We start from the raw sequence: 16,346 nt of genomic DNA on the forward strand, positions 1-16,346 counted from the left end.
GATATGATTGATTCTTGTGCTTGTATATCACTGTTATTTTCTCTATGCTATTATGTGATAACTGCAGTAGAATTTATTTTGATGTTTTCTGAAGAGTATTGTAAATAACTTATCGTGGAAAATAAGTAGGAGAAATAAATCAGTTTCTGCAATAGAATTTCGTGTTAGAAATTGTCACATCGTATCAGAGCAGAGATCGGGCAACAGGATTAGACAATCTGCTATGAGTCAGAAGCATAAGACTGTGGCAGCAACTTAGAAGGACTCACGCAGTTCTCTAGGGAAAGAGGAAAGCACAAAGAACATGGATCACGATTATTCTGTGTTAGCTTCCAGACTAGAAGCAAAAGTCACTTTCTTAACAAGTTCTGCCTCCTCTGAGGTTTGGTATATTGATAGTGCAGCTTCTGCGCACATGACAGGAATACGAGAGTGTTTTTCGAATTATCAGGAAGAACAAATGAACTTCCAAATCACCATGGGAAATAAGTCAAAATGTACCCCCGTATGAAGAGGTATTGTAGCCTTTCAAACAGAAGCAAGGGATCGACTTTAAGCAATGAATGTGTTGGATGTGCCAGGATTGGGGATGAACTTACTCTCTGTATCTCAGCTACAAAACAAGGGCTATGTCGTTTTCCTCATTGAGAAAAAGGTATATTTCCAACACCCTAGTTCGAAAAAGAAGGCTCAAATTGGAGTCCGAAGTAACACGTTGTATAAGTTACAGCTAGAATCTCCAATGGCACTGATAGGCAGTAGTGGGGAAAAAGATTTGAATGAACTATGGCACAGGAGGATGGGACACTTACACCATGGGGCTCTAAGAATTCTCGGAAGAACCGTCACAGGAGTTCCAGAGTTAAGCACCAAATGAGACGATGTTTGCAGAGGATGCGCACTAGGCAAGTACGCCAAAGCAGCTTATTCCAGAAGTACAATAGGGCTAAGAGTTGAAGCAGGGCTAGGAGTGTTCTGAGATTGATACACTCAGATATCTGCGGACCCATGTCCACAAAAGCTCTTAGTGGTGTCAAATACTTTGTCACCTTCATTGATGACCATTCTAGAAAGACTTGGATCTAATTTCTAAAAACCAAAGATGAGGCTTTTGCTCGATTCAAAGAGTTCAAGGCTCTAGTTGAGAATCTGACAGGAAAGAGGATAAAGGTATTGCGCTCAGACAATGGTGGAGAATATATTGGCAAGGACTTCACTGATTTTTGTGCAAGGGAAGGCATCAGAAGAGAGTGGACAACACCCTATAATCTGAAGCAAAATGGAGTAGCAGAAAGGAAGAACAGCATTATTGTTGAAGCAGCTAGGGAATGTTGTATGATCAAGATATGTCCAAGTTTCTATGGGCAGAAGCATCCAACACAACACTTTATGTTCAGAACAAGACTCCTCACAGGGCATTAGGTAAGATTACTCCAGAGAGTGTCTTCACTGGTAAGAAGCCTGAGGTGAGTCATTTCAAGATATTTGGGAGTTTGGCATACTGCCATATACCCGAAGAAAAGAGGAAGAAATTGGATTAAACTGTGGAAAAAGGATACCTTGTGGGATATAGCGAGAATGCTAAGGAATATAGAATCTATCTTCTAGGGAATAGGAAAATCGTAATTCGACGGGATGTAAAGTTCATGGAGGATAGAGCTTTCAGGGAATCTCGAGAAATGCCTTCCAAAGAGCAGTCAAAGGATGATCCATTGGTCCAGCCACTTCGACCAGCAGAAACCAACACCAGTATTTCTCCCAAAGGAAAAACTCTAGAGGTATCACAAGCAAGTCGAGCATCAGCAACGTAGAGAACCGATGTTGTGGATCAGTGTGATGCTTCTATTGGGAAGCATTGTTAGAGCACATTCCTCGCTAAGAGGCAGTGTTGATTTTGGGTAGCATCGGATGTGCTCTAGCTCCAAAATTTTGTGGAGGGGCTAGAACACATGAGATCTCCAAGACCCCAAAATCATTTGGAGAAATTCCACCCGGATGACAAGTTATTAAAATAATTAAGATTTTAGTTTCCTAAGTCTAAACTTAGGAAAATAAAAATATTAATGGGTATTAAAAAAATATGGGTGAGAAGCTTCTAAGAGACGAGGATAAAGTCTGCGTTAATAGACATTGATTAGAGACTTAATCTCGGTCGTTGATTCATCTACAGGAAAAGTATAAGAGAAGGCTTGAGAGTCATTTGGAAACACACCAGGAAAATACTCAGTAACCTGAGGGAAATCAATTCTCAAGGAGAACGTGTTCGATTTCAAAGCGAGTGTTGCAGGGTGAAGGAAGAGGAGGGCATCAGCAGCAGTCAGACACTGGGGAGGAGGTGAGGCAGGGCATTCGAGAGACAACGCAGAGGGAAGAGAAAGGAGAAAACCATTGGAGACGTAGTCCTCACGCAGGCTGACGCAGAGTGATGCATAAGTGACACAGCAGTGGGTGAAGGGTCTCCAGGGTGTCAGTACTTCTCCAGGGTGAGGAGAAACTTTGTCTTAGGTGTTTCTCTGAGAAGTGTCTCAGTTTTTCTGTAGAATAATTCCTTGTAAAGCGATTCTTGCTGAAGATTAATAAATAAACCTTCATCTGTTGTACCGGTTTTCCCACATTGGGTTTTTCCAGGCACAATTGTCCAAAAACAACTGTGTTTATGTGATTAATTCTTGTGCTTGTATATCACTGTTATTTTCTCTATGTAATTATGTGATAACTGCAGTAGAATTTATTTTAATGTTACTGAAGGGTTTCGTAAATAACTTACTGTGAGAGATAAGTAGGTGAAATAAATCAGTTACTGCAGTAGAATTTCGCGTTAGAAATTTTCACATGGTATCGGACCAGAGGACCGATCCCGAGAAATGCCTTCCAAAGAGCAATGAAAGGATGATCCATTGGTCCAGCCACTTCGACCAGCAAAAACCAGCACCAGTATTTCTCCTAAAGGAAAAGCTCCAGAGGTATCACAAACAGGTCGAGCATCAACAGCGCAAAGGACTAATGTCGTGGATCAGTGTGATGCTTCTATTGGGAAGCATTGCTAGAGCACATTTCTCACTAAGAGGGAGTGTTGATTTTGGGTAGCATCAAATGTGCTCTAGCACCAAAATTTTGTGGAGGGGCCAGAACACAAGAGATATCCAAGACCTAGAAATAGTTTGGAGAAATTCCACCCAGAAAAGTACATTAATCTGGAACAGAACCTGGGCTTGCCTCAATGGCAAACGTGATCAAACCCAGGTGGTAATATGTCAACCCCAGATGGCACAAATAACTGCTGCAATGATGCCCTGTGCTGCCCTTATGAAACTGTGCTGTCCACTACAAAGATGCTACTGGAAACACCACCTTTGGTGCTCAGAAAATTATGGGAAATTAACCCCGGCCTCTACACTAAATACCCAAAATAACCCACAAAGAAATTGGCCAAATGTTGACCTCAGCATTTTGGCCCAAATTCCCCCTAGCTCCTCTAGCTGATGGCTGAGTTGGGATCCCTGTTTGACCCCTTATATTTGCCCAGAAAATTCTATAAAATTAGGAGTGTGATCCTTGCCCAAAACCCAGAAAACCCAAAAAGGGTTTCCCTTGGTTCCAACCTTCAAAAATTGACCCTTCACAGCCTGGCCCTCCTCCAATTTCGAGTTCTGTTGCTATGACTAATCCTGTCAATCTCTGCTCTCCCAACTCCGCAATCCTCCTCAAATGGCCCTCCAAATGATCTCCCAGCCTCCTAGCTCCAAACTCCCTCAAATGGTGTTGCCCCAAAGAGTCTCACTCCAATGACTGTGCAATCATGGAGGAGATGACACAGCGTTGCATGTGATGAAATGAGAGTTGCATATAGGATGGCCCTCTTGTCTGTAGTTGTCGTCTATACTCCTGAAAATGATGAAGGATGCTCCTGTTTTCCCAACTTTCTGGAGTACCTTATGCTATGACTACGCAATCCCTACGTTGTTATTACTCCCCCTGCTGTTGTTACTCGACTTACATCTGTTGTAACTTGTCTCCCTACTGCTGCTACGAACTAAGATGAAGAAAAACTCCCTTCTAGGGATGACACTCGAAGTCCACCGAAACAAGGGTTGAGATCTCGCTCGGAGACACTCATGTGCTAAACAGCATAGTAACTCGACTAAGCAGCTCAAGCAACTAAGATAGATTCAATATGTCAAAAGATAAGATGCTGAAATGAAGAGAGTTGTCTTCCTTATATAGATTTTGTGGAGCACTTTTCCCTCCATTTTCCCTCCATCATGGGTCTCTCACTTAACCATCAATTTCCCCTCCATGCAAATCGAACTAAGGAATGTGTATTCTCCTAGTGTGGGTGGCCCCCACATACAAATTAACCACATCGAAATAATTTCTACTAAGTCTAGCCTCCTAATAAAATCGAATGGGCCCCATCACCTCCAAAATCAGCCCCAAAATGTAGAAATTAATCTTGTTCCAAAATAATTTAGGAAGGGACATTACAAAGAATAATGACGGATGAGAACCATATACATAAGTAAACAGTGACAAAATAAAGTGCGTGCTAGAAGTTAAATTGAAATACTCAGGAAATGAATACAAAATTAAATTGAGGGTTACAAACTTCAATTCAATTCCATTAACATAGATAAAATGTGGGAAAGTGTTTTTGACAAGAATTGAACCACAAATTATTTAATGAAAAAAATTAGCAGACAGCATCAACCGCTACATGAAGTGAAAGTGAGTCATAAGAAATTAAAACTAAGAACTAATACAATTTACACGGAAGCCGCTAGAGGTTAAGAATTCATGCAAGAAATAAATCAAACAAAGAAGGCATTTCATTGAAGGATTATTTCAAAATTCAGAGTAACAAATAATTTCTGTGAAAATTTTATGTTAAACTATGGTGAAAGCATATTAAACTTCACATGTCATGTACCTTCAAATACCGAAGCTGGCCTTTTATACGGGACAATTCAGTCAAAGCAGCAAATTTTTCTCCAGTTAGCTGCACACTTGTAGGTATCAATTCTTCAGTGCATAACGTTCCTACAGAAGAGGGATCCTCTCCAGGAAGCCTCAAGCGCAAGCGTGAGATTGCCATCTTGAGTTCATCATGAGCCCGCAACACTTGAGCTTGCACAACTGACAATAACCTTGCTTGGGTGAACTCTTTGCGCATGGCCTGAATATATGCAATATGCAACAACTCAGTTAAATATCTAACTTGGAAAAAGAATAAGAAACTGAACAACACTTTAAAGCTGCATGAAAACCAATACTCAAAGGAAAGATTAATTCATGCATATTTCAAATTTAATGAAATGTGATTCCAAAAAGAAATATCTATCATGAATCATGATCCAAGCATTGAACTGGTCTAACTGAAAAGCTCCAACGAAAAAACAACTTCTGAACATGTTAATCTACAAATACATACCACTGGAAATACGGACAGCAAATACACCAACAGACTCTTGATATTGTATCTATCTTATATCGGAAACTGAAACAAAAATTACACATCAATAGTTCAAACTTCAAAACTCAGTTACACTAACCATCACGGTGATGTGCCTTCCTTCTCCTTTAAAGAATAGGATGATTTAGAGTTACATCGCATATGGACAGATCCAAAAGTGCACCTAGGTTGACAGAGTCAAACCTTAACCCTGAGTCAGTTTAGGAACATGTGCCAAACCTGCATGGAGAAGGTTTTCAAGAAAACAATGCCCAGCAGGAACGATAATTATAAGCATGCCTAGATAATCGCCAAGTACATAAGGGACCCACTCAACTACCTATATGTTGAAATGGCTGTTACTGATGTCAAAGGTTGTCAAAATGAAGGAGAATATTACATAGCCAAACAGTACATTCTGAGACCTTTCCGATGATATATGACACACCTCCTAACTCCTCACAGTTGAGGAGATACGATATTTTGAAGTTTTATTAATTTGTGCTTCCCTGTTCAAGTCAGCCCTGCCATGCACAAGTCGGCCCAGCCATCACAAGTTGGTTGTGTTTGGAGGCCAAAGAACACTATATATAGGCGTTACGAGGAGGCATTATGATAACTCACTTAAGCAAGCTCGGATCTGTTTTAAGAAACAAATGATAGGGCAGCAGAGGAGTCGAACTGAATTTATATTCGCTAGTGACTTCTCTGTAATTGGCATTAACAAGTGTCCTTATATACCTGTACAAGAGTGGGCTCAGCTGGGGGAGTGACTACAAGTGGAGCTCAGCCAAGCCGTGTATCATGAGGGAGTGATACTCAAGGAAGTATGAATTTCTTTTGATTTTGTTGCTGCTGTGCAGATTTCTTTCTGGCAGTGAAGTGTTTTATGAGTAGTAATGCACATGTATTTGGGATGACCTCCAGAGTCCATCTATCAATCTATAGCACTGAGAATTGGAACAAGCTGGCTGTAATCTGTACTGTGTGATCTGGGGGACACATGCACTCTAATCATTTGTAATATTCAACGCTGAGGTAGAAAAACCTCTAGGATGTTGATTTGTGGTAGCATAAAATGTGCTCCAGCCATGAAAATTGGTGGAGAGGCTAAAGCACGTGAGATCTCCTAAACCCAGAAATCGTTTTCGGAAATTCCATCCGGATGAGGAGTTATTAAAATAATTAATATTTTTAATGGGTTCCTAAGTCTAAACGTAGGAAAATAAAAATATTAATGGGTATTAATAAAGATAAGGATGAGAAGCTTCTAAGAGACGAGAATCAAATCTATTTTAATCTTAACCGTTGATTAGGGACTTAATCTCAGCCGTTGATTCATCAACAGAAAAAGTATCAGAGAAGACTTGAGAGTCATTTGGAGATACACGAGCAAAGACTCAATATCCCAAAGAAACTTGATTTTCAGAGAGACGGAAAATTGATTTCTGAGGGAGAGTTGCATGGTGGAGGAAGAGGGGGTGATTAGCAGCAGTCAGGAAGCTCAAAAAGAGGTGACACAGGGACTCTGAGAGACAGCGCAGAGGGAGACGCAGTGGATGACGTAGAGAAGAACAGAGCAGCACAGAGCCAAGCAGAATGACGTAGTAGGCAAAGGAAGTCCTCCGGGGTGTCAAAAAATCTCGGAGAAAAGTCTCAGGTGTTTTCTCCTAGTGTCTATGCAAAATTTTTCTGTAAAAGCGATTGTTGCTAAAGATTAATAAAAACCTCCTCCGTTGCACCAGTTTTCCCACATTGGGTTTTTCCGGGGACAATTGTCCAAAAATAACTATGTTGATGTGTTTGATTCTTGTGCATGTATTTGTTTTCGTATAATAGTGTGATATCTACAGTAGAATTTATTTTACTATTAGTTGAAGGGATTTCATAAATAACTTATTGGGAAATAAGTAGGTAAAATAAATCAATTGATGCAATAATAGAATTTCCGTTTAGAAATTTTCACATGGTATCAGAGCAAAGATTCAGAGGTAGGAAGGGAAAATCAATTATGGGTCAAGAGCATGATGCCGAGGCATCCACGTCTGGAGACTAGTGCAGATTTTCAGAAGATTGCACAAGAGATAGAAATTTTGATTTCTCTATGTTGGCTTCCAGATTGGAAGAAGCAGTTGCTTGCGTAGCAAGCTCTACATCATCACGGGTATGGTATATAGACAGTGGAGCCCACTGGCATATGACAGGAATCCGAAATATTCCTCAGATTATCCGGAGGAAAGAATGAATTTTCAGATCACCATGGGGAATAAGGAAAAATGTACTCCAGTAGGGAAGGGTATTATAGTTTTTTAAACAGAAACAGGTGAGCGATTCTGAGCTACCAATGCGCTGCATGTGCCAAGATTGGGGATGAACTACCAATGCGCTGCATGTGCCAAGATTGGGGATGAACTTACTTTCCGTATCTCAACTTCAAAGCAAGGGCTATGACGTTTTCTTCATTAAGGTGAAAGTATACGTCAAACACCTGAGTTGGAAAAAGAAGGTACAGATCAGAATTAGAAGTAAAAGGTTGTACAGGTTGCAGCTAGAATCACCAATGGCACTAATAGGCAATAATGGAGACAAGGATTTGAATGAACTATGGCACAAAAGGATGGGACATTTGCACCATGGGGCTCTGAGAATTCTCAGGAAAACTGTAACAGGAGTTCTAGATCTTAGTACAGAACGAGATGAAGTATGCAGCGGATCTGCTCTAGGCAAGTATGCCAAAGCAGCGTTTCCTAGAAGAAACAATAGGGCCAAGAGTGTACTAGGATTGATACACTCAAATATCTGCAGACTGATGTCCACAAAAGCTCTTAGTGGTGTCGAATACTTCGTCACCTTCATCAATGACCATTCAAGGAAGACTTGGATCTATTTTCTGAAAACCAAGGATGAGGTTTTCTGTCGATTCAAAGAGTTCAAGGCTCTAGTGGAGAATCTGACAAGAAAGAAAATAAAAGTGTTGCACTCAGACAATGGTGGAGAGTATGTCGACAAGGACTTCACCAATATTTGCGCTAGGGAGGGCATTAGAAGAGAGTGGACAGCTCCCTACAATCTGGAGCAAAATGGAGTAGCAAAAAGGAAGAACATGGCTAGTGTGGAAGCAGCTAGGGCTATGATGTATGATTAGGATATGCAAAAATTCCTGTGGGCAGAAGCATGAAGCACGGCAGTCTATGTCCAGAATAGAACTCCTCATAAGGCATTGGGCAAGATTACTCCAGAACAGGTCTTCACCGCAAAGACACCTGAAGCTAATCATTTCCGGATATTTGAGAGTTTAGCATATTGCTATACACCTGAGGAGAAGAAGACGAAGTTAGATCAAACTGCAGAGAAAATATATCTTGTGGGATATAGCGAGAATGCTCAGGCATATAGAATCTGTCTTCGAGGGAGCAGGAAGGTAGTAGTTCGGCGAGATGTGAAGTTCATGGAAGATAGGGCCTTCAGAAAATCCTGAGAAATGTCTTCCGAGGAGCAGTCAAAACATGAGCCATTGGTCTCACCACTTCAACCAGCGGAAGCTAATACCAGAAATTCTCCTTCAGAACAGGAGGAATCACAAGAAGAGGAAGAGCTAATAGATGCACCTACTACTAAAGGAAGAACGAGTCGAGAACTCCGACAAATTCTACGGGATGCAGAAGATTTCATTGGTGCACCCAGGAACAGTAAAAGGGAGCAAAGACAGCCAGATAGATATTAGACCTTAGTAGCTCAAGTTGGGGAACCTTCCATTTTTCAAGAGATCGCTCAACAACAAGTTTGGATGGATGTGATGGTGGAGGAATACAGCTCTATAATGGTGAATGATGTCTAGGAAGTAGTGCCTAGGCCTCAGGACAGATCAGTGGTAGGTTCAAGATGGATCTTCAAGATCAAATACGTTGCACACGGCAATGTGGAAAAATACAAAGCCAGGTTTGTGGCTAAGGGGTATGCTCAGAAGGAAGGAATAGACTACGAAGAGACCTTCGCCCCAATAGCTAGGTATACATCTATTAGAATTGTGATATCTCTTGCAGCACAGATGGGGTGGGAGATTCATCAGATGGATGTCAAAACAACACTCTTGAACGGGGTGATAAAAGAGGAAGTATACATTGAATAGCCAGAAGGCTTTGAGACACATGAGAAGAAATCTCATGTATGCAGATTGAAGAAAGCCTTGTATGGGCTCAAACAGGCGCCTAGAGCATGGTATGGTCGAATTGATGGCTACTTGCAGAAGATGGGGTTCGTCAAGAGTGATGCAGATCCCAATCTCTACTATTTGGTTGTAGAGAATGAGCCTTTAGTCCTAGTATTATATGTGGATGATCTCTTCCTGACAGGATCATCCAGGCTCATCGAGGACTGCAAGAAGAATCTAGCCACAGAATTCGACATGAAGGATTTGGGACAGATGCATTATTTCCTGGGGTTGGAAGTTTGGCAGCAGAAGGGTGAGATCTTCCTTGGACAAGGGAGATATGCTACAGAAATCCTGAAGAGATTCAAGATGCAAGACTATAGGCCTATGGCTACTCCAATGATCACCAACTGGAAGAAAATTGATGCATCAAAAGACAAAGATGTTGATCCTACCTTATATAGGCAACATAGGGTCTGTGATGTATCTAGTCAATACCAGGCCAGGCATTTGTTACGCTATCAACACCCTCAGTCAGTTCATGGTGGAACCTAAGAGGGCGCATTAGGCAGCAGCCAAACATGTTCTCAGATATATACGGGGAATAGTCAAGTATGGACTATTTTACACCAGAAGTAATGATATTAGACTGAGTGGGTTTACTGATGCAGATTGGGCTGGAAGTTCAGTAGATCGGGAAAGTACCTCTGGGTATTGTTTCAACATTGAATTAGGGATGACCTCCTGGTGAGTAGGAAGCAGAAATCCGTACCTCTAAGCTCAGCTGAAGCAGAATATATAGCCACTAGAACAGCTTCGTGCGAAGCCATATGGCTTAGAAAATTGCTTGTGAACCCATTCAGAAGAAGGATGGAGGCAACCAGGATCATGTGTGATAATCAGAGTTGCATCAAGCTCTCTAAGAATCCAGTATTTCATGATTGGTCGAAGCACATTGATATTCGGTGTCACTTTGTCAGAGACTGTGTCTAACGAGGAGTTGTACAGTTGACCTACACTCCTACAAGAGAACCGGTGGCGGACATCCTTACCAAGGCCCTTGGAAGAACAAAGTTCATTTATTTCAGGGAGAAGATGGGGATGGTAAAGAATCCATTTCAGTAGCAGAAATGGATAAGTGTCAGGTGTTAAAGTGCAGCAGTTAGTAGTGTTATGTGTGTTGAAATTTCTAAGTATTACTCGTTAGAAATTTTTTCTGTATTCTCTGATTTATTTCGCCTACTTGTTTAATTACTAACAAGTTATTTAACCATATAAACATTGAAATAAACACAATACAGTCTCAACCATCTACAAACACAATACAGTCTCAACCATCTACAGATCAGCAACTGAAAGAAATGAACAAACACACAAGGGACACTGTTATTTTTGGACAAATGTTCCCAGAAAAACCCAACTTGGGAAAACAAGTGCAGCAGTTTTGAGGGTTTTATTATTAAGCAGCTCTTTTCTGAGTACACTAGGTGCCAAATTGGCTCACCTGACAGAGATACAAAATCCGGCAGCAATATCTCAAATATTCGGAAAGTCTGCTCCATGAAATCCCTCTCTAGCACAATCTAAAGCTCAACATCAGCCCTCCTGGCCTCTGCGTCAGCCCTCTGAGGCTTTGTGCAGCCTCTGTGGCTCTTTGCATCATTCATGTGTTGATTTGGGGTAGCATCAGATGTGCTGTGGAGAGGCTAAGGCACATGAGATCTCCAATATCCAGAAAGGGTTTGGACAGATTCTAAACAGTTTGGGAAATATTAAAATAATTAATATTTTTAATGGAGTCCCTAGGTCTAAACTTAGGGAAATTAAAATATTAATGTGAATTAATATAAAATTGTGTTAGAATGGTCCAAAAGTCATGGATCAAGCCAGATCTAATCTCAGCCATTGATTAGGGACTTAATCTCGGTCGTTGATTTGTCAACGAGAAAAGTATAAGAGGAGGCTTGAGGGTCACCTGGAGAACCCACCAAGAGATCAAGATTTCGACTTTCTAGGGTTGGGTTTGCTGAGAAAGTTGAGAGAGTGATCAGACTTGCCGCTGAGGGGCAATGAATACAGAAGCAGAGAGGCAAAGATAACACTGGGAGGATCAACGCAGTCGCCGGAGAGAGGAACGCAGAAGCAGCCAAGGGTTCACGTAGAGCCAGACAGGGCTTATGCAGAGGCAGCCGGGAGTTGCGTAGTGCCTCAGAGGGCCAGTGTGAGTGACGCAGAGGGCTAGAGGGCTGACACAATGCCTCTAAAGATAACGCAGGCCAAGCTAGAGTGACGTTGGGCTAACATTGGGCCAGAGAGAGGCTGACGTAGTCCCTACAGGCTGACGTTGCGATTTCGTGGGGCAGATAGGAGCTGTGGAGCTGCCAAAGTGTTTATCTGGGCTTTCAGCCGAAATATCTGCTTTCGAATAGAGGTGCTACTGCCGAGATTTTTCTCTGTTGGGTGAGCCGGTTTTAGCACCCAGATTGTGTTCTAAAACTGCTTAATAAATCAAACCCTCAGATAGTTGCACCGGTTTTCCCGCATTAGGTTTTTCTGGGGACATTAGTCCAAAATCAACGGTGTCACTTGTGTGCCTGTTTCTATTTCCTTCAGTTGATGATCTGTAATGTGTTGAGCGTGTATTTGTATTTATTTCCAGTATTTACATGGTAAAAACTTGTTAATTAACAGAACAAGTAGGTAGGAATAAATCAATAAAGTGCATGAAGGGTTTCTAACGTGTCAGACTTAGAAATTTCAACATCCTGCAGCCTCTGCGTGGATGACGCAGGGCCTTCTGGCCTCTGCGCAGTCTCTATTGCCTCTGCGTGGCTCCCTCTAGCTCTATGTCTGCCTCTCTGCCTCTGCATTGGTCTCCCGACACTGTCTCTACCTCTCTACCTCGTACTCACTGCCCCTCGCTGCAAACTGATCACTGATTCGATTTCACTTAGCAAACCTTGCTCTAGAAAATTGAATAATTGATCACTCTGATGTGTTCTCCAACTGACCCTCAAGCCTCTTCTTATACTTTTCCAGTTAGTCCTTCAACGGTCGAGATTACATCTCTAATCAATGGCTAAGATTAGCTTTGGCTTAATCCATGTCCTTTAGAACCTTCTAACCCAGTTTTATATTAACAACCATTAATATTTTATTTTTACTAAGTTTAGACATAGGAACTCCATTAAAAATATTAATTATTTTAATATCTCCTAAACCGGGTAGAATCTGTCCAAACCATTTCTGGGTCTTGGAGATCTCATGCGCTTTAGCCTCTCCACCAATTTTCATGGCTAAAGCACATCTGAAGCTACCCCAACTCAACAATGGGTAGCATGATGCAGCATTTGAGAGAGAGTTGCAGTGAAGATGTAGTGTTGGGAGGAAGGACCAGCAGTAGCACGAATGTAGAGGGAGCTGTAGTACAGATGTAGCAGTGGCAGTGGCAAAGCCATGGGAAGTAGTACAGCAGTCAACAATGTAGTGGATGTAGGGTAGCAGGCCCAGCATCAACACAGTTACCAGTGTTGAAGGATCAGTGTGATGTTCAGTGGTGGAGCATTGCTAGAGCACATTCCGCGCTAAGAGGGAGTGTTGATTTGTGGTAGCATCAGATATGCTCTAGCCATGAAAATTGGTGGAGAGGCTAAAGCACATGAGATCTCCAAAACCCAGAAATCGTTTTGGTAAATTCCATCTGTATGAGGAGTTATTAAAATAATTAATATTTTTAATGGGTTCCTAACTCTAAACTTCAGAAAATAAAACTATTAATGGGTCTTAATAAAGATAAGGATGAGAAGCTTCTAAGAGACGAGGATCAAGTCTATTTTAATCTTAATCGTTGATTAGGGAATTAATCTCGGTCGTTGATTCATCAACAGAAAAGTATAAGAGAAGACTTGAGGGTCATTTGGAGATACACGAGCAGATACTTAGTATCCCAAGGAAACTTGATTTTCAGAGAGAGGGAAAATCGATTTCAGAGGGAGAGTTGCAGGGTGGAGGAAGAGGGGGTGATTAGCAGCAGTCAGGAAGCTCAGAAGAGGTGACGCAAGGACTCTGAGAGACAGTGCATAGGGAGATGCAAATCTTAGAGACGTAGTGGATGACGCATAGAAGAACGAAGCAATGCAGAGCCAAGCAAAATGACGCAGGGCTGACGCAATAGGGAAAGGAAGTCCTCCAAGGTGTTAGAAAGTCTCGAAGAAAAGTCTCAGGTGTTTTCTCCCAGTGTCTATGCAAAAAATTTCTGTAAAAGTGATTGTTGTTGAAGATTAATAAAACCCTCCTCTGTTGCACCAGTTTTCCCGCATTGGATTTTCCCAGGCACAATTGTCCAAAAATAACTGTGTTGATGTGTTTTATTCTTGTGCATGTATTTGTTTCTGTATAATAGTGTGATATCTGCAGTAGAATTTATTTTAATATTTACTGAAGGGATTTCGTAAAAAACTTATTAGAAAATAAGCAGGTAAAATAAATCAGTTGTTGCAATAATAGAATTTTTGTTTAGAAATTTTCACATAGGACACATATGACCAATGTGCCCATATGATCTGCATTATGATTTTGTCACTACAGTAGCAGGCATGTTGGCATTACTATCATGTTGAACATGCCCAGAAGCATATTGGGCAATTGGGTTATCTGTAATTTGGATCAGATATTCTAGCAAGATTCCAATTTGGATCAGACTTGTAGCTAGCCCCCTCTTGTTCTTGCCACGACACTACATGAAGGACATTGTGCATGCTTTGAAGGATTAATTGTGGGTGGTATCTGATGGGTAAGGGCTATAAAGGAATTTCTCTCTGTACCTCATTCAAGTTCTATGATGCATAGCCAGAAAAAGGAATCATCGTGTTGGATTTAGTGATTGCCTTTGTGAATTTTTAAGAGAACGTAAATTAGTGGCAAAAAGGGTGTTGGAGAATGTGTCTATTGAGACAAAAGTGAATAAGCAGGCAGGACAGAAGGGCAGAGTAGATCTAAAAGAGTTTGCAGACAAGTAGCAGAGAAGGGTTCTTGGAAGAAATCGTGTGAGTAAGGCTGCCTGAAAGTGTGAAGATCTCTGTATGGAGGAGAGTGGGGTCGGATGGACAAAGTTGTGAGTATGAACAGTGAAAGAATAGAATAGTAGAAGATCAACATGTGACTAGCAAAGTGGAAGATCAGTGTTGTGGAGCAGTTAAGGAGTTGCGTAAAGCTTATTGTCATGCATGTTGACCGTGATAGGTCCAAGAATCAAGTTGAAGAAGTAGGTCAATGCCTACTAATTTGCTAAGTTGATGCTTAGCTAGGGGATTGCAGTCATCTGCAGGCTGGTGCCTATGAATTAGCTAAGTTGGTGCTCACCTAGGGGATTGAAATCTCTTGTAGGTTGGTGCCTACAAAAGTTGTAAGTCAGTGCTTACTTTGTACAGAGAAGTTTACAAAATATTTACAAAGAAAAATTTGTACCAGTGTTTCTTGTATAATGATCTGTGTTCCATTTTTTTTGTCCTTCAAATGTGTTAAAAGCTAAAAATGGTCAATAGTAATGAGATACTGATTCACCCCCCTCCCAATGTCTCCAACACTATACAATATACACCAAAGAATCCACTAAATATGAATCTCTATCCAAAGACAACTTCAAAATCAAAACCATAAGATTCGCCAAGGGCTTCGAGCATCTAAAACCACTTTATAGTCTCCATTGTGTACTTCCCTTACCCAAGGGAGACTTCTCTTGCACCCTACCACACCTTTAGACCAAGAAAATAATGCATCTAGCATATTCATTCGATCAAGGTGGGGCCATCTATTTTTAGGTACATCAACCATTTTTGCACACGAGGTATTTCTTTTAATGTTTTTGGCATTCTCGTATGGGTCATGGGTTGAAATTGGATTATTGACCATGATGCCTTCGTTATATACTTGTTACCTTACTTCACCTTGGTTGTTATCATTTCTTCCTAATCTAGGGTGACCTTCCTTAAGGTATTTCTTTCAATATTTAGGAGGAGCACAAATAGGAGGCTCTAATTATGGTAGCATTCCATCATAGTCATACTTAACACTTGTCATCCTTCCCCTTATTCCGTTATCCCATATTTTGATTGGTTGCAGTGTAGAACGACTCTTATAGGACACGCAAGTACCCGCAAGTCTTGACGAGTTTTATAGAGAGACGGGTCACTCGCATAGAACCCGCAGTTTCTACCTATACCCACCAAAACCCGCATAAAACTCCGCTACTCCCACTAAACCCGTGAAGAACTGCATATGACCTACATAAGACCTTTGGAGAGTCGGAGACCCTCAAAATTCGATTTGTTTTCTTTTTTGTGCTTAAAATTTACCATAATTTAAATTTTTTCTATATTTTTCCGAGTCTTATACGAGTCTTATGTGGATCATTCCCGAGTCTTATACAGATCGTCGAGTCAATAGCCAGACGAGTCTTATACGAGTACGAATCTTGCAACATGGATTGGTTGTTCCCAGTCACTAATGCTAGTTTCCTATAGGCCTTTTCTTATGAGAAGAAGGGGTTGGAAATAATTGAGGTTAACACTGCCTTAAGAAAAGAAAAAGCGTAAGCCAAATATCAAAATTCAAAAAGAATGGCAAGGGATGTAAATCAGTGAAAATCCAGTTATAGCTTGAGCAGTCTTATATAGCCACTAGTGCCCGAGACTATCTATACTTATAATGCCTGTCAAAGTAAAATGAACTCTAAAATAACATCACGAC

At 41.1% G+C, this 16,346-nt stretch overlaps 1 protein-coding gene across 6 annotated transcripts in view; it reads right to left on the reverse strand.

The window, feature by feature from the left end:
* LOC149157990 (uncharacterized) overlaps positions 1 to 16,346 on the reverse strand; it is a 459,039-nt gene that overhangs the window by 162,866 nt on the left and 279,827 nt on the right. For all 6 annotated transcript variants that reach the window (XM_089436071.1, XM_089436075.1, XM_089436074.1 and 3 more), the window contains exon 16: positions 4,928 to 5,173. In XM_089436071.1, the coding sequence (XP_089292197.1) occupies positions 4,928 to 5,173 (246 nt within the window). The remainder of the gene's footprint in view (positions 1 to 4,927; positions 5,174 to 16,346) is intronic.

The sequence above is a fragment of the Pinus tabuliformis genome, chromosome 5_2 (assembly GCF_031772625.1).
Source record: "Pinus tabuliformis cultivar Carrire ecotype Pingquan chromosome 5_2, CPIR1, whole genome shotgun sequence".
In the NCBI taxonomy this organism is placed as follows: domain Eukaryota; kingdom Viridiplantae; phylum Streptophyta; class Pinopsida; order Pinales; family Pinaceae; genus Pinus; species Pinus tabuliformis.